This window comes from Vanellus vanellus (assembly GCF_965231255.1).
Source record: "Vanellus vanellus genome assembly, chromosome: 7".
NCBI lineage: Eukaryota > Metazoa > Chordata > Aves > Charadriiformes > Charadriidae > Vanellus > Vanellus vanellus.
In genome coordinates this window covers 21,456,160-21,474,783 of record NC_138912.1, presented here as the reverse complement: position 1 = coordinate 21,474,783, position 18,624 = coordinate 21,456,160, and the positions used below count along the sequence as shown (strand labels likewise).

General features: G+C 42.4%; 1 protein-coding gene across 1 annotated transcript; it reads right to left on the bottom strand.

The window, feature by feature from the left end:
- Nucleotides 1-1,811: 1,811 nt before the first annotated feature.
- On the bottom strand, nt 1,812-17,708 carry RBP3 (retinol binding protein 3; the record flags this gene model as incomplete). The annotated part of the gene is made up of 4 exons (XM_082486582.1): nt 1,812-2,140; nt 3,982-4,124; nt 6,943-7,133; nt 14,661-17,708. The coding sequence occupies 4 exons, from the start codon at nt 17,706-17,708 to the stop codon at nt 1,812-1,814; spliced, it is 3,711 nt and encodes a 1,236-aa protein (XP_082342708.1).
- Nucleotides 17,709-18,624: the final 916 nt, after the last annotated feature.

Genomic DNA, 18,624 nt, shown 5'->3' with positions numbered 1-18,624 from the left:
TAAGTATCTTTAATATTCTTCATACATATATCACTTCACACAAAATTCTGTATGAGTTTTAATTCATTTAAATATTTTCCACAACACTGAGAAGTTCAACAACTGACTAGTGCATAAAAATCAGAATACCAAAATGACTCAAAAGAGTCCGGCTTAGCGATCGCACTGAATGTAGTTGGTAAGACAAACAAGTAGTAAAAAAGATGGAAAGTCTATTTGGTTGTTAAAATTATTTTCCTGTAAATACTGAAACAGATTCCCTGCAGTCAGATGTTTAAACACAATTTATAAAAAAAACCCAACAGCAATAACTTACAAATGAGCAAGCGAATGGCAATGTGTAACTACTATAGACTCGAACTGAATAAATCTGGGGGGACCATTTTTCTAACTTAACTGCCTTACAGCTGGCATTTTGTAGGGATAAGAAATGTTGAGATCTAGATTTGAGTTATACGTATTTCTAAATCATTACAAAGACAAATGGTTACATAAGAATTGCAAGAAAGACAAGGAATGCTGTGCATTGATTAAGCTCATGTCAACAACTCTGTTAGTTGCCCTGGAATACACTAGTACTTAATAAGTAGCTTGTTAGCAGGGTGTGAAGAATGCCTGTCTGCTTTCTTCTTGTCTTTCGAGTAGGGCAGACAGCAATCTGGTTTTGGCCTTAAGTAAAAACCTATGATTCTTTTCCCTGACTCTGTTGATCTGAGCATTGGGTGAAAGAGTCAATGCACTACCTTTCTCCTGCTCATTCCCCATCCCTCTGCCAGCTGCTAGGGGAGAAGCCGGCATGCACCTAAGAAATACCAGAAGTCCGGGCAACCCTGACAGACCAGGAATGGTTATTTTTGGTACATCTAAATGATAAAATGGAGAAAAGACTTAATTTAGCTCTTGCATTTCGGAAAATGGACTCTCCCAACTACTGTTAATTCTCCTTTAATATGTATAAATAGGAATGTATACAATTTCCAAAGGAGAAGGGGTGCCTTTTCTATCTTTGCATAAATACTTTGAGGTGGTTCACACGGCTTCAATACTGACAGGTAGGATTTTCTACGGAACCAAAGGAAATCTCTGTGATTTGGAGCTAAATCTTAAAAAACAGACACTGCAAGAACTAACATTTACATTTGATCACAGGAGAGGAATCCAGAAACCCCAGTGAATTATCCAAGTATCTCAGCCATACCCTGAAAGAGTTGGGTTTCAGAGAAGGGGCTAAAAAAGTCAGCATGTTGAAACGGGAGTCACTTTGAGCTGTGTACAAGGAACCAACCGCTGATCACAGAGATTGAAATGAAGTTCTCACTCCTTTCCAGGGTTTACATTTGGGGAGGTACCTTTCTTTCCCTAAGAACTTGATTACTAGAAAACTCACAAAAAAATGAGACTCCATTGTGAAGCCTGATAGGAACTCAAATCCACTTCTGCTGCCCAGATCAGCACCATTGCTCGTGCTTGTGAACTATTCTGGGTAGCAGAAGGGCCTTGACGCTTCTCCTGTTGGAGCTGGGCTTTTGTGCAGTAAACAACCCATGGTTTACTGAGCTAGACAGATAACAAAAGGAGCACTTGTAGCCTGCCTATCCCCTCACATGCACCTATGCACATATGCACATACACATAGACATGCTGTGAGATTTCTAGGGTCTCAATTTTGCATTAATTACCTAAATTATGGCTAAATCCTACTCGGGGTTCCCAAACCCATAATTGGTTCAGCTCCTGAGAGTGTAAGTCCCTTGGGCTCCTTTGAAAATTACAGCCTACCTTTTTTTCCAGGGGCACATTCCCCCACTAGGCTATCTAGAGCTGTGCAGGTGAGCACTGAGCATCTCCTTTGCTTTGAGGAGTGCTGTGTCAGCTGGTGTTTCCATGTGAGGAGGGACCCCTTTCCCTTCCCAAGAGGTGCTCTCTGAAGAGGTGACTGATCTGGAGGTGGGGATGATGATGTAGAAGTTGGTATCATCTACTTGGTGTGTCTGTGGGGAATGGCAGCCACCACTGGTCTGTTCCCCAATGATGAGAGCTCTGCCCAGTTTCTTCATTATGTACACAAACTCTTCAGCAGCCCCAGCTGTCACAGCACTGGTGAGGATTATTAGCCCCTTCTGAGAGCCATACCTCTCCCCTGCCGGAAAGGACAAAAAGCATCAGAAAATGCATCTATTTTCAGAGATTTACTTGCATAATGGAGCAAGAGAAGCCATGATACCACACACTTCATTCTCCACCTGCTATTAACCAAAGAAGTTTGGAAATTCACTTTGTACCTATGACAGTATTAAAGCACTTTTTAAACTGTCACCCTATGTGGTGTTCTTGGGCCATCAGTTTCTGGTTATGAGCTTCAACTGGGAGGTCAGTTCATGGTTACTACTGCTGGCTCTTCGGTGGCTTTGACTTTTACAGGAACTCTAGATCCCATCAGAGGAGTGGGATAAGCAGGTGAGGAAAGTGATATTTTCCACTGCTCCAGCAGGAATACAGAAAGCTCAGCCAGCCAGCCATATCTTCAGTTTCACTCTCATGCCTCCTCCAGGAACACGGATGTCACAAAGCTTGGTCTGCAAACTATGCAGGCGGCGTTTTATGAAATTACAATTATAGTGGTTTCCCACAGGCTTTTTATAATCTATAAATGAAAGCTGTTCCATGGCCTTTGTTGCAAGCCCTTCAACAAATACCCCTTTATTATTCGGATCTGAGCCAAGTTATCTCATTTTCTTACAAAAACCAGCTGACAGGAGTAGGAGGATTTTTGCACATTATTTTCAATATATCTCAACATGCTAGATACTTTTTGAGAACTTAGTTCCTTTGAAAAAGTGACCAGTGTGTAATAACTGGGACCCCATAACTTGAAAGCTACTCTAAACTGCTCTAAAAATGTCATTCTTTAAGTAAGTTACAGTATGACATATAATTCTCATACTAAACTGTGAGAGAGGGGCCAATAGCATGGTAATTAATTTTCACACCATCTTTGCTCTTCTCATTTCACTATAGACATAATATCCATTAGAAGACCCTTTTCACAGTAGTTATATATAATACAGGACCAGATCCAGCTCCTTTGAAGTTAATCTGAGTCTGCCTGTTCTCTTTGATGGGAACTGGAATGTGTCCATAGTAATCGTATCCCTTAGTACAGCCCACCTCTGACTGCCTGGGAAGATAGATGGACCCTACAGCCTGTGACAAAGTTTAACCATTTCAGCATGCTCCAAGCCAATAATTGCAGACACCATTGTGACATCTTTTTTGGTACTGTCTTAGCTTTAAAGGGGAAAAGAATTAAAAGCAATGTTTAAGGCTTCTTAGCACTCTGACTGCACTTTATGAGCAGTGAACAGCTCTGTTTCTGCATGTTGCAGCATTCTTTCAACTTCCTTGAACAGCAGGGCAGGGTGTGTGGGGGGGTATGTGGGTGGTGGTGGTGATACATTGCCATATGATCCAAACTCACTCAGATTTGCTAGATTTAGTGGTTTTCTTTCTCTCTTGCATTCTCTGGACAAACTGGGCTATTGAGGGTGTTTTCATCTACTGAAATAGTGGATTACACAGGTAGGAAGTGAGAAGCTATGTATAAAACTGTGTGAGTATTGGAAAAGATATTACTAGAGGTCTAGGGAGCACAGGGTTTATTTCTAATTTTGGCAACTTTTAAAGGCAACAAGTCACTACGGCCGTACACAGTATCCAGGTAACCTTCCGGGGACCAGTTTACAAACCTCCGTGTCAAACATATGCCATTCCTGGGAGCAATAAATTGTTATTTGCAGAAGGCATTGAGGCACATGGCTGAAATGCACTTGTTTGGATTTTTTTACATTCTCTGCACAGCTTGCATTTATCATGGCAGGCGCTTTCACCAAATGAGTTACGGTGTCTAACTGCTCACTTAAAAATACACAAGAAGGGACATCTGGAATGAAAAGCTACTCTAAAAAGAAATTGTCGTTTTACCTTTGAGCTGTGGCTGGGTCCATATTTCTTTTACCGAGTCACTGGGTCTGTCGTAAACTTTGTCCAAGAGAATTTGGTGTCCTTCATCAAAGAAGTATGAGCATAGGATTGCTATGGAAGTGGTGGAGCCTCCAATATTGTACCTTTACACAAATTAAAAATATTAAGGAAACAATGGAAAACCGCCCTTACAAGTATCATCCCTTAACATCAGTACTGAAAGGGCTTATGGCTACATTTTGATACATTTACACTAATTCTCCCCTATCATCATTGGCACATTTGTCAGAGAAACAAAATTTTGTCTAAAAGTCTTCGTCTGTTATTACCCACAACTGACTTCAAAAGCAAACATAAAACTGAATGGTCTATTTTTTTTTTCTTGATTCAACCTGGAAAAACTTCAGAAAGTAAGCAAAGACTCTTAATCCGCAGAGAAGCATCAGATTCTATTTATTCTTCTACTCTGAATAACCCATGCTGTTACTGACGTAGGCAGCATGAGTAAATACCTAGACCCTAATATATAAATGTAGATCCCAATTTAAGCAACATACATTTGTAGAACTGTTGTGTTCTTGTTTCCTGCTGCAGGCAATGAGAATACTTGGTGTTTGGCACTTTATAAGATTAGGCCATTTCTTTTTGTGCCTAAAGATCGCTTCATTTAGGACAGTTATGTTTGAAAACTTTGGTTGTAGTTTATTTTTGTACCCGTCTCTAAAGATTAAATTCACTGAAGAGTCTAAGTGTCATCGGAGAACCCCTGCTATGAATACATACAATGGAAAACCAAATTATGTTTTGACTGTCACTTTTCACTAATCCTAGAGCACATAAAGCACTGGAAATGTTTGTACTTTGCTTGCTAGACAGAGATAGACACAGTGCTGGTCTGTAGGTGATGTTAGGAGTGCGTGGCACAGGCATTCCAGCAAAATCCTGCTAGAAAATGAGGTTTGTTCAGTCCAGTCCATAACTAAGTTTTCTTCACCTCCAGAAAAGGATTAGACAATCCAGGAGGCCTCTTTCCCAAAGAGCAAAGCTACCTCTTTATTCTGCAGCATTTGGGAGCTGTACGCTGGATTCACACTATGCTTGGCTAGAACTGAAATTAGCCTCTTCAGTGTGTCCCTGATGGTGCTGTACTGCTGCTGCACAGCCCAGGAGGCAGCTAGAGCCAGCAGAGCCCAGTTTCCTGCTGCTGCCATCATGGCTGGAGCGAGCGGCAAGCAGGCAGCTGGAGTAATGCTGGAGAGCTCTTCCTGGGACTCTCTTGCAGACAGTGAAACTGCAGAAACTTTAGTTAGTAATAATGACCAAACAGTTGCTACAATTTTAGCTTAAGCCTTAGAGGCAAGTACTTCTTCATTACAGACTTCATGGGTGACATTAGGGAAGCTGTTTAGTTTATCAGTGTCTCTTCCCAATGCTGTGAAGGTTAAAAATACAAAGTTCACGAGTGGCACAGCTGTTCCAGGAAAGGGAACTATTAAGGTGAGAGACATTATGCATTATGGTTAATCCCATGCAAAATTGAAAATTTCAAAATATGAAGTTCATGAGTAGCCCAGCTGTTCCAGGGAGGGAAACTTGTAAGATGAGAAACATTATTCATTGTGGTTAATCCCATGAAAAATTGAAATTATCAGCCTTGCCTTAAAATCATAGTATTGATTTAGGAAGAATTTAAAGAGGTAAAATGTTTGGGGTTCTCTTTAGAGACTGGGTCTCTTGTGCACACTCAAAGGGCTGGAAGTACATTAAATATTAAAAAAAAAAAAAAAAGCAATCCAAGAAAAGAACTGCAATAAGACCGTTTGGTAGCTCAGCTATGATTTTACCTTTGCTGTTTTATTGCCCCTGGCCCTGATATGACTTTTAGCTTGGGAGAAAACAGGCGCAAGAAAGAGGAAAGACACAGTCCTTTCTCAAGGCTACTGGAAGACAGTTGTGCCTTTGCTGAATTTGAATTCAGTCACCGATGTGTTTTTTTGGTTGCTGACCTGCCTGCTCTGCGCTTACATAGTGAGATCACTCTCTCTACTCTCATCTCTGTGCTCATCTTTTCCTGTACAAGCTGCAAATCCCAGAAGAATATTTAGAAGATTATCAAATATTGAGAGGCCTGTGATGGCAATGGACACAAGTGGTTCTAGCATTAAAAATTGGTTCTTACAACGGCCTTCTTTTCTTTAGTTGATATTTGTAATGTTCTGGGCTCACAAACATTAGCTCTGGACCAAAACAGGGCAATGACTCACCTAAATATTGTATGGGAAATGTATATTTGTGATATTCATCTGCTTTGATAGCTGGCAACAAATGGATGCCATCTTCTGGCTCATAAATCTTGGACATACTGAAGTGTCCAACAGAATCTTAAGTTAAGAGTGGGCATATGATGCTGTAGCTTGCTGCAGCATGGTCTAGGAGTGCTACAGTACCTTTGAGGCAATAGTACCTTTAAGACAACTTTGTGCTCTATGCACAAGGGTCATTCTGTACAGGGCTGATTGGACAGGATAATTTAGCACTGCAGGTATGGTAAACTAGATATTGTAACACAGCCTTATGTGTGGCTTTTGACTGTTCAATCACTTGTCCATTGCCTGCAATAAAAGATTTAATTAAGCTATATATATATAATTAATACAAGGCACATGCAGAGTTAGATTAGAAAGAAAACAGAGAAAGAAAACAGATGTGACATCCAGGATTGCGTTCTTCAACTTATTCCCTAAATTTGCCTATTTAGTTCTAAACATCTCAAGTGATGGTACGATTTATCTTGAGATATACTTCCAGACTGTTATTGTTTTCCTTGGCTGTTTTCCTTTTCTCATTTAATCCCAGCAATGTTAGCCTGTAAACAGGACAGTAAACCATGTAAAGCTAATTCAGTTACAAGTAAAATGCTGTTCTGAAAGAGTTTTGGTTATTTGCCATTCAAAGGTTTACCTCATGTCTATGATTAATGCATCTGTGTGAACAATTTTCTTCCAAACATGCTCTACCAGTAGGTCGGACACCTGGGTTAGAAGTTCACTGTCTCCAAACATATCAAATCTCAGATAGCCGATGTTGTTTTCAAATACATTTGTGTGGAATGAAAATTTAATCAGATCTTCAAATACTTCTGGGGAAGGGATCTGAAAGAGTTCGGAAAAAACAAAGCAAATCAATTGCTGGCACTTACAGCTTGGCACAAGATTCAAAAAGAATGATGTAGGTCAAGTTTAGTCCAGGTGGGACATACGTGAGGAATGTGACCAAGTGTGAAGAACATAATGAATGATGTTAAGATTTTTGCATATTAAATACAGGTTAGCATTGGCTGCTGCACTGTTTGCCCAGTACAGTGTGCATCAATAGCATGCCCAGAATCTGGATCAGGCCCCTATTTGTCAGGGCTCAGTTTACTTTTCAAAAATACAGGAATTTCCTCAGACCAAAGAGGCTGAGCAGACTACAAGAACCATCCCCCAACCTGCAACATAGGCCACTATCCCAGGCCTGCCACCCAAGGCCCCTTGTTTTCTCTAGTAGTTCTTTCTAAATAACACACTCTGGACTTTCATAATCTCTTGATTGGCCTCAGCTGACAAACAGCTGCTGGCTACAGGTGAGGCTGGCCCCAGCCCCTCTTTAATGAGCCAGTCCCTGTGACAGTGAGGAACCTGATGTGTTGGGCATGTGCTGGAATACTCATGAGGTAGGCGTGTTAAATCTCCTGTACGGTGGCCATGTGCCTGGAGTCTCACGTGTTAGGCTGTGATTAATGCCATTTTGTCTAGCTTATGTTATTAAACAGCAGATTTTTTTTAATAGCAATGTGTGGCCAACTAATAAACTTATTCCAGTAACCCCTACATGCATTGGAGACATAGCCTGCTCCTATTGCCAAACTTATGTTTTACATACATGTGTCTGAAAATGGAAGGCTCTCCTTCAGCTTAAGGAGATAAAGCTTGGGATATATATGACTTATGTGACCTTCAGCAATTTGGCTTTTTCTCCTCAGGGTTGCTGGGAAAATGATTTTATACTTGCTTTTTAATCAGTTGCCCCCTGCCATAGCTCAGACCAAGACAATCCATACTTTTACACCCAAAAGAACAAGGAGTCAGCAGTGAGCCATGTGCTAAAAGGTGCTCTCCCAACCTGCAATATGCCAGAGAATTTGGGAGGAATTTGGGCTTTCTGCAACGGCAGAGGAGTCTGGCAATCTCCTGCCCTACATGAAGGGCTCTGGACTGGGGTTGTGCTCCTGCCAAAAGCAGGTCTGCCACAGCAGAAGGAGGGTTTCTAAGCTGTGTGAATGCAGCCGTATTTGACACAGCTCAAGCACTTTACCTTTACCTGGGGGAAAATTACCCACCATATTACACTTCTGTCTGCCCTGGGATTCTTCATCATTCTTCCATATGCCCAAATTGCCAAAATTTCAAACACTAACTTAAAAGCCCCATTGGCCAGTAGCTGTTGATCTGATTGTAAAAGCAAACTCTACTGAGTCCTTTTCTGTACCCTTTCTCACTGTACCTTGTGAAAATAACCAGTGTATCTGGACAGTAAACATATCAGTCCAGCACTCCTAAGTTTGTCATTTCCAATCCACTTCCCAGTGACAGCAATGCCATTTGATCTGCCCCCTGTACTTTGATTAACAAATCACAGTTTTGAAGAATATATCCAGCATGCATTGCATTGTTCTGACAGAGCTTATATCTAGTTCAGAAGTACTGGTCCCCCCAGGAGAAAAAAATCATCACTCATTGGTAACATCTATGAATAAAATTGATGTGTTACTCTCAGCCACCTACTAATGATATTTTAACTGAACACACATATTTCTTAGCTATCCAACAATATTGTCTCCAACAATAATTGCTAAATGCATACCCATAAGCATGTTCATTAAGAATAACCTCTCTGTCTATGCCTAGTAATTTTTTTTTCTGCCTGTTCTTTTACTGTGCTGCATCACATCTTTGTTCACCGAGGACTTCAGTACTTGCTAGCAGTGTTGCTAACTCTTGGAAATTCATTACAGATTTCAAGGTAGGCAGGTTGCTCTTAAAGCCTCAGGTCTCATGGGGTAAAACGGATGCAACAATCTCAAAGAAAGTCTTCTTCATCTTCATGGCTGCAGGAAAAGGTATGAAAACATATCTATTCTAAAAGCTCTAAGACCAGAAGTCGGATGAAAAGCACTCAGAATGTAATTTTGAGTGGGTGGGGAAAGCCTCCTAAGCAAAAAAGGGGAGGAGGCTGGGACTGACAGTAGAGTTATTGTCCTGGAAAACTGCAGGTTCATAACACTGGCACCTGGGCCATTTGCTGCTGGTACCTTGGGAGGTGAGTCTAGCTTCAGAGAGAGACAGTGCGCTCTCTTTTGGAAGGCAGGGCTGTGTTTGCAGGCCAAGGACAAGCTGGAACAGGATGCAGCTGAAAGTAAGATCCTGCTGCTCAGTCAGGCAATGTTTACATACAAATGACTTGATGTTAAATATAAACCCTCAGGTGCCTTAGTAAGAACACTATAAGCAATGTGGCTAGACTAAAGGACCTCCAAGCTAACACTGCTTTAGCCAAGGAAGATGGTTTTTCATTAACTATATAGGGTCTCCAGCCTTATTCTGCAGTCTCCTTCCACAAGTGAGTGGCATAACTGGAATAAGTGAATGTGACACAAAATAGGACCTAGCATGATGCCCTGGGACACACGCACGGAGTTTCATCCCTGGTTCTGCTGCTGACACATACTCCACCCATGGGAAAACTACTTTTTCAGCTGTGCCTGTCTTTCCTCTTTACTCTGCTTTCACCTCTCCCCTAAGTTGTTTTGTCTGTTTAGATGGGAACTGTATTTTCATAGCTATTTTTGTGCTGACCATTGTAGCGTAACTCTGATTTCCATTAAAGTTGCCAGTGCTGTCAACTTCCAGCTGTTAAAATATTATCAGTCAACCCCCTTGTGCCATTGCAAATCCTGAGATTGGTTTAAGAGCCATGAGATCTTGGGGGCTGGGTGGCAGGGTTGCACCTTTCTTTGAATAACATTTGGGTTCCTTGTGTACCCTCACAGGCTGCAATGGAACTGTCCATCCTAGATGATCCCCCAGCTCAAGGACTGAGCAGGATCAGCTATATCCCTGACAGCCGACTCCCATTTGGTCTTAAAAACACCCATATCACTGGGTGATTTCCAGGCAATCCAGTCTAGTACGTCACTGGCCTTACTATTACAAAGATGTTTTTAACATCTAGTGTAAACAGTCTAAGTTCACTACTTTCTACAGTTTAAGTGCATTACTTCTTGGCCTATTTACAATGGACAAGGGAACAGCTTATTCTCTTCATATCTGAAACAGCCTCTTATGTATCTGAAGACTGTTTTCATGTCTTCTCTCAGTTTTCTTCTCTCTGGAATAAACAACTCAAATCTTTTAAACTTTTTCAAGATGACTCTTATATTCAGTCTTCTCTTTACTTCTGTTCCTCTTTTCTGCTGTCTCCCTACTTGAACCACATCTTTCCAGAAAAGCATTGCCCAAGACTGCACATAGTATACTCTAGCTGAATTTTCTTTAGAGCCAAATGTAACAGAAAATTTCACGTCTTATTGATTATATTCCTCCTTATCCATTCCGGTTTGATGATTACTATTTTTTACTGCAATGACTTGACTCTACTGACTTGTGTTGAGCCTATGAACTCTGAAGAACCCATATACTTTTTTACAGGACACTCCCTAAACAACCTTTTTTTCTCCCAGAGTTGTGCAGTCAAGTACTATCACCCTAGAAACTGTGTAAGAACCCTGCATGTGTTCTTATTTTACCTCATCCTGATTTTCACAGGTCATTTCTCCAGTTTTTCCAGAATTGTAGCTTTGAATTCTAATCCTGCCCTCCATTGCACCAAGAGAGCTAGGATGGAGCCGTTACCAGAAGCAAAAACTGAAATCCTCTGGGACTGTGCTCTGGAAGGGATTAAAAGAAGTTCTTTTAAGGCTCTCAGTCCCCATTGAGGGAGTGCAGGGCAGAGCGAGAAGCTGCACTTTCACCCTGCAAAGGGCAGCCCCGCACAGCAGTGCGTAAGCCTGCTGACAACACGCAGCTTGTAACGTAATCGTTGCAAGCCAGCGAGCAGTTATTTTCTAGTCAATGCCCTGGAAGATTACTTTTGAAAGCAAAATTTGAAAATATGATTCATGGCTAAGTTTTGATTTTCATGCAAAACATTGAAAATCCTTAAAATTAATGGCCAAATTTACTGTAACATTAATGACAGCAGAAAAAATGAGCACAAACAAATCTCTTTGGCGGGACTGTAACCGCAAACATAGCTGCATTGAGCTTGAGTAATAAGATCAGAAGATGAAAGGTGGTAGAAAAAGAACAAAAGTGATTAACAAAGTGTCGTATTCTTTCCTGCACCAAATTCAAGAAGCAAGCATGAGTTGCAAAAGGTAAAGAGTCAGAGTTAAACATGAGACATTGATTTGGCTTGCATAATCTTGTATGCTTCCACTGACTTCACTGTGGTTACATTGATATAAATCATCATCATGTGGGCCTACAACAATTTTTTTTCCACCTATTGGAAATAGGGGTAGCAATTTGATTATCTATCTCGACACTTTGAGGCTGAGCATTTTGATTTCCCTCATTAATGAAGGGACATCAACAAACTATACTCTTTTCTGGTTAAACATCTGTACCTATCGCCTCCTTCAGCAAGTACAGTACTCTGCTATCAATACATACTATTTACCTGGGAAAAGGGGAACTTCAAATGCAGGAACAATTTAACTTTATAAAGGATTCCTTTTTGTCTTTTACTCTGATCATCATTTTCAGCTGTTTATCTAAAACATTAACACAAAAATTCTCTTAGATGTGAAGACTACACTAAAAATATTTGGGTGTTATTAAGGGGCCAAAAGAGTCACTCCAGGAGACACTTAAAATTGACATAACACATTTGCCAAAATCAGGCAGCAGTTCTTCCATAGGTAGGCTGCAATACTCAGATATTCATAAACAGGAATGCTTCAGTACGGCAGGGAAGGTATGACTGGAGGGAGAGAAAGGCAAATAGAAGAATAAGAAGTAGGGATTCTTGAACTGCGCATCAGCAAGTTTACAGAGCTCTGGCTTATAAGCAAAATGCTATTTTCTGAATCACAAACAATACGTACAATATTTGCCTCTGGGAAATCTGACTTTAGAAAATGGCATTTATGCAGCAGACAACTCCGGCTAGCCTTGACCTTGCTGCTGTCATAGAGGAGACATATTCACTACCCTATATTATGCTTCAGCAGCTATTCTAGTGTAGCAGATGCAAAGGTCTACATGCATTTCACTTGTCTGTCTCCTATGTCCCATCCCATCCTTCCTGCAGTTATTCATCATCACTTTCATTTAATTGTGTTGGATCTGCTTCACTGTCAAGGTCGTTATCAAGAAAATCCCACTGTCAAGGGAAATGGTGGCTTGGAAGGTAGGTAGCACAAAAGAAAAACTAGCTCTTAGGTTTTTGAGGAATAAATGTGATACAGTTTAAAAGAGCTACTATGTCCATGTATAGGACTGTCAAAAAATATTTACAAATGCAATTAGTGCCGTCACGTAAGCTTCACTGCAATCTTAAGGCATTTGCTCTCTGGGGTATTTGTACAGGGTACTCCTGAAATGTTCTACAGAAAGCATCCCTCTTGGCCCTGCAAAAGCAAGGCAGGAAATGAAGGCACTATTGCTGTCCAGTTCTCTGTGGAATAGGTGAATTTTCTTTTACCTCTATAACAAGGAAAAGCCTTTACTTCAATGTGTCTTCATTCACTTGCCCTCTTTCACCTTAAAATGTCTTAACAGTGCTCTCTCGTTTCTCTGCCTCCCAATTTCCTCAAGTACTATGAGGGAATGCATATGCCTTTGGAAACTATTTTAGTCTCATAAGAGACCCGTGCTTTTCCTCTGCTATTCATACTTTATCTCCCCTTGAAGAAAGCTCCCATTTGTTCTGCTTTTCATTCACACTGATGTGATTTGCTTCTTACGGATGTATCGCTGACCTCTTCCAATAATTTTGCTTGACAAAAAACTGGGGTAAATAGAGGCATTAATTAGTATAATAGCATTTCCTCACTAGCTCTATCAGGATCAGAATTTCACGTCGTGTGACAAATAAGGTATTTGTCCTATACATCCTGTTCTGAACATTCAAGGTCTGAATAAAGTAAGTAAGGTTTGAACAAGAAAAAATAACCAACAATATCCACTAACAGCCTTCAGTGAAAACACTGACTAATTCGCAAGATGGGCCCACTTTGTAGAATGGGGAGAAATTATGATGTATCACTACTAAGATATTGCTAATAATTTAGCAAGGAGCTCTGTCAAAAACATCTTTAGAGTGAAGTTTTCTACACCCAACAAACGTAGGAGGGAAAGAGGGTGATGGAATAGAAAAATCCTTTAATTAATTATTTCCATTTAAGCTTAAAGGCAAGAATGGGGCCAGCATCTCTTGGTTAACAAACTTGGAAAAAATGTCCTCCCCAGCAATGCTTAGACTTTGTCCTTGACCTTAATGTTGGAGATAATACCACAAAGGCCATGCCCACATTAAATCATGCATGCCAAAAACTTCAGAGGGTGGAAGCCCACAGATTTCCTCCCCCAGGAAACATTTAATAGTTACCTGACACTTGGTATACTCTGGTTCATTGCAAAGGCAAATACATTCTCTTCAAAAAGTAATTTTATGAGTCCCTGGAGAAAAGACGTCTCTGATAGTCATGCTAGAGCAGTAGCCAGAAAGGAGTTAACTCCATCCAAGAAAGGGATCAAGTTATCCTAACCCTCCCTTTAATTTGAAGATGGAATTTTAACAAGTGCTCCTGGGAGCTCCCTCCAACACAACAATGAACAAGGAAGATTGCCAAGGCAGACCAGTGTATAAAGACCCAGGCTCCGAACAAAGCACAGACTGTTATGCAAACCGCACAGCAAGGGCAAAAGTAGATTATTAAAAATCAATATCTCCCTGGGGTCACCTAACTTCCACCCAGATACTTCTTCCAAAGTATTTCTAGGCTACTGGGAAACTGTCTGATGCTGAGCACGAGATACAACCAGACCAACGTTCCACTGTCACTAGTAAAGGAGTTGCTTGTTGTTCTGGTGTAATAGAAGTCAGGCACAGCAATTTTAGATACAAAAATCCATTAAAGAGTATGTGGCTGCATGTTTTGTGGGTGTATGTATTTACTCTCGTCCAACCAAATTTTTCTTAAATTACAAACTCGGTTTGTAACCAGTGGGTTTCTGCATTAATTTATTATGCTTGAAAAGCCATAGCACTGAGAGGGGATCACAGAGACTATGAGGTATCTTCCCTCTCACTGTGAAGCCCTGCATGTTTGCTTGTGTGAGATGGCAACTGAAAGAGATTCACAGCCTGAAGGTTGTTCCCAAATTGCATGCATCCAGAACTACCACCTACTACCGCAAGTTACTACCCTCAGCCTCCAAAACCCACTCAGGCACTAGCTTCTCTTCCGGCTACAGGCAAATCCTGGTGGGTTTATCATATGGGCTAGAAACAAAATAAGATATCTGACTCAGTGCTGGTTATCAGTATAGCTGGATACAAGACCACTGTACCTGTTTTGGCATGATCCCTGGGATGCTGTCCTTGGCGTGTTCAGGGACGTAAAGTAATTTCAGGTGCTCATCATCAGAAAGAGCTTGCAAGTCTGCAGTCACCTTCCTGGCCAGTTCCTCCTCTGTATTAATCCTTTTATAACTGTCTTTGTTGATGTTCTTGGTGAGGTTGGATGCTATAACAGTCCCAACGTCCAGAAAGGCATAATTATCTGCCACAAGCTTGCCTACAGTTTGCAGTGTCCGTGGTACCTGGACACGCAGGCTGGCAATGTGCTGAGCTACAGCCATGGCTTCGCTGGCCTGGACGGTGATGTGTGGCTCCACCCCAGACACACTCCATACTTTGCCAGTGACTGGGCTAAGCACCACTTGGCTGGGGATGGAGGCATATAGGGAACTGTTACCAACACGATAAATGCCCACGGAGAGGGAACCACCTACTGTGGGCTCACCAATAACTGTGGCTCGGTTTAGATCCTTCATAGAGCGAGTGAAAGCTTCAGCTGCTGAGCCACTCATATGGCTTGTTAGGATGTAGATGTCCTTGAGGGAGCCATATCTCTTGCCAGCAACTTGGGGGAGAGTCCACACTTCTGTGCTACGGGAAGTACTACGATCGAAGACAGTGTAGAGGTGTTGCCGAGGCTCAGGCTCAAAGAAGTAGGAACAAAGTATTGGGATGGCAGTGGAGTAGCCACCTGTGTTGTACCTCATGTCAATAATCATGGCATCCGTGTCCACCAGCTTGTTCCATACCATCTGTATCAGCTGGGGTCCAATGGCCTTCACTGTTTCTGCCTCAGCCATCATGTCAAAACGAAGGTAGCCCAGGTTGCCTGGCAATACCTCAATTTTGAAGAGTGCCTCAATGATGTAGCTCAGCTCCTCAGGGCTGGGAATCATGTTGGGAAGCTGTTCTTCTGGTGTTGGCTCCACATGGCTGTGGAAGACATGAAGCCGATGGTCCCCTGAGGCCTCCTGCAAGTCACTGGTAAGCTGGGAAGCCAACGTCTCAAAGTCTACAGCTGATCGATAACCTCCTTGGGCCCTTTTGGTGCTAAGCATAGCACTGGCCTTACTAGCCACTTCCGGGATGGCATAGTGAGCCTCTAGGAGTTGCCCAGTACCCTCCAAAAGTACTCCCATGTTCTTGTGAAAAGCTAGCACCTCTTGAGCCTTCTCCAGTGCATCCTCAGCCAACACTATGGCATCAGGCACAACTCCTCCGCCCATCCAGCTTTCCCCATGGTTGTCTATGAAGGTGATAACAGGAACTGTGATAGTTAGACCACGGGTTATTCCCTGCCCAGGCTGCAGCAGAGGGAAGGTACGGGTGTGTGAGAGGCTTCCTGCTGTGATCTCACCAATCAGTGTGGCACGGCCCAGGGACTGCATGAGGTAAGCAAACTCCTCAGCAGCTGTAGCAGTGTGGTGGCTAGTGAGCAGGTAGATGCCACGCTGAGCCCCGTAGGGCTGGCCCAGCAGTTCTACATGGCTGTTGTGCTCCTGAGTGTGGTTGGTGCGCCTGTCATAGGTTGTGAAGAGATGGACAGGGCCAGCAGCAGGATCTTGGAAATAGGAGAGTAGCACAGGCACAGCAGAGGAGGATGGGCCCCCAGGGTTGTAACGTAGGTCCATGATCAAGTTCTCTGTATTTTGGAGGGGCTCCCACACTTTGTGGACAATGTAAGGTCCCAGCTTAGTAAGAACAGAGGCATCTGCAAACTCATCAAAGCGCATGTAGCCAATGTTGCCTGGCAGCACTGACACCTTGAAGACAGTATCCACCAAGGCATGTAGCAGTTGCTCATTGTCAGGTAAGTTGGCTGCCACTGCAATTGGCTTGTCAGCAGAGGGGGCAGCAGCTTCGTCTGGCATCATGACTCGGACCAACAGGCGGGGGTCTTCAGATAAGGTCTGCATCTCAGTGTTGATCTTGGAGGCCAGGTCCTCTGCTGACTGCACAGAAGAGAAGTCAGAGGTGATGAGGTGCCGCAGCAGTGCTGGCACCCGCTCCACTAAGCTGTAGTAGTCCTTTAATATCTTTGTGAGGTGGCTTAGGGTGCCAGGCACTGCTCTGCGCATTGCCAGAATATCCAGGGATTTCTGCAAGGCTTGCTCTGCCTCAGTAGCCACACATGGCATCACCCCACTCACCTCCCAGCTCTGTCCACCCCCACTCAAGGGGCTCACAGATCGTGACACGGGAACCATCATATAGAAATTGGAGGGGCCAATACGCAGCTTCTGGATGTCCAGTGAGCCTCCAGCTGTCTTCTCCCCAACAGTGATAGCCCTGTTCATGAGCTTGAGGATGTAAGCCACATCTTCAGCCACTCCTGTGGTGTGGCGGCTGATCAAAACAATGACATCCTTGTCTTTGCTGTACCTCTCTCCCAACACCTTTGGCAGTGTCCATATCTCTGTGGTGGTGTTGGAGGGCCGATTGTATACAGTCTCAACATGCAGCATCTTGTCTGCTTCATGCAAATACGAGATGATGAAGGGAAGGCCAGAAATCTGGCCCCCAGTGCTGTGACGAAGATCTATCACCAGGGCGGATGTCTCTGTCAGCGTCTTCCAAACCTTGTCCACCAGAAAAGCTCCAACTTTCTGCACAACTTCCTGTCCTATGATATAATCAATCCTCAGGTAGCCAACATTGCCCTCCAGCTTGTCGTACATGACCACATGTTCAATAAGACTCAGGAGTTGTTCACGAGTGGGGGAAGCCTCAGCTTCTTGTTTGGGAGGTGCAGGTGGTGATGGCTCATAGGAAATCACCAGTCTTGGGTCATTCAGAGCACCCTGCACTCCAGCTGTCAAGACACTAGCCAGCATTTTTGGATCTGAGATGTCCAGGATCTCTCCGCTCTTGATTGCTTGTTCAATAGCTTCTTGCATTCCCACTAGGTTTTCAGGATAGCAGTAGTTATCCAGAAGGACTTTAGCCATGTCCAGTACTAGAGTTGGCTGAAAGATTTCCTCAGCAGGAATGCTGCACATGATCACTGCTGAAAACAGGAAAAAATGTGTCCTGATCATTTTGGTTTTTTATGGAATACAAAAGAAGGAAAGAAGTCAGAAGCTCTTATCGATCAAGATGAACGTAGCTCTCCGATGGCTCTCTGTGAATCACACTGAAATCCCTGTGTTGAATCCAGGTGCAGTGAACAGATAAAAATCTTTTATCTGCATTAAACCTTTAATCTCATTAAAATGGAGTGCATCATCCGAAGTGCACCAATAGATGAAGTTCAGCGCCTTACTACTTTACAGCCCTCTTATGAAACAGTAATAAACTTCAATCATCAAGGAAGATCTTTCTAGCAGCTAATTGTTCCCAAAAGGTAAGGCATTGTCTGTTGTAAACTGGTCTTGGCTTATCCTGACAGTGGATTGCTTAAATGCAAAGCTTTGATTTTAACCACAATTAGAAAAGCAGTCATCCAGTCTTTTACCATTTTTTATGAAAAGCTTATACCAGGAGATTATGCAGTGACTTAGTTGTATCAATATTTAATATTTTTTCAAAAGATGTTGACAGTACATTGTCTTTGGTGTTTTTCAGTCTGAGCTGCAAAGGACTGTTCTTACATTCTGTGACTAAGGGCTCCAAACAAGGAACTCCAGACATTTAGAACAGCTCGTAAAATCCAAGGTAATGACAGCCTGTTAATTTCTGTGCTGAGAATTGCAGCATTTTAAACAGGACTTTGAAATACATTTGCCTCAACATAATACAGCTAAATCTGAGGTGACTTTAATCTTCATAATTTGCACTCAATTAGGATTTACTTGTAATACCATTGAGTAACATATGGTCATGTCTGATGACAGCTCCCAGCCAATAGACTTTAGGCTCAACATACCAAAATAGAACGCGGGGGGTTGTTTTTTTCTGCTCCCAATGTATTTGAGACCCTATTGTATTAAGAGTTTGAAAGAGGATCAGAATATG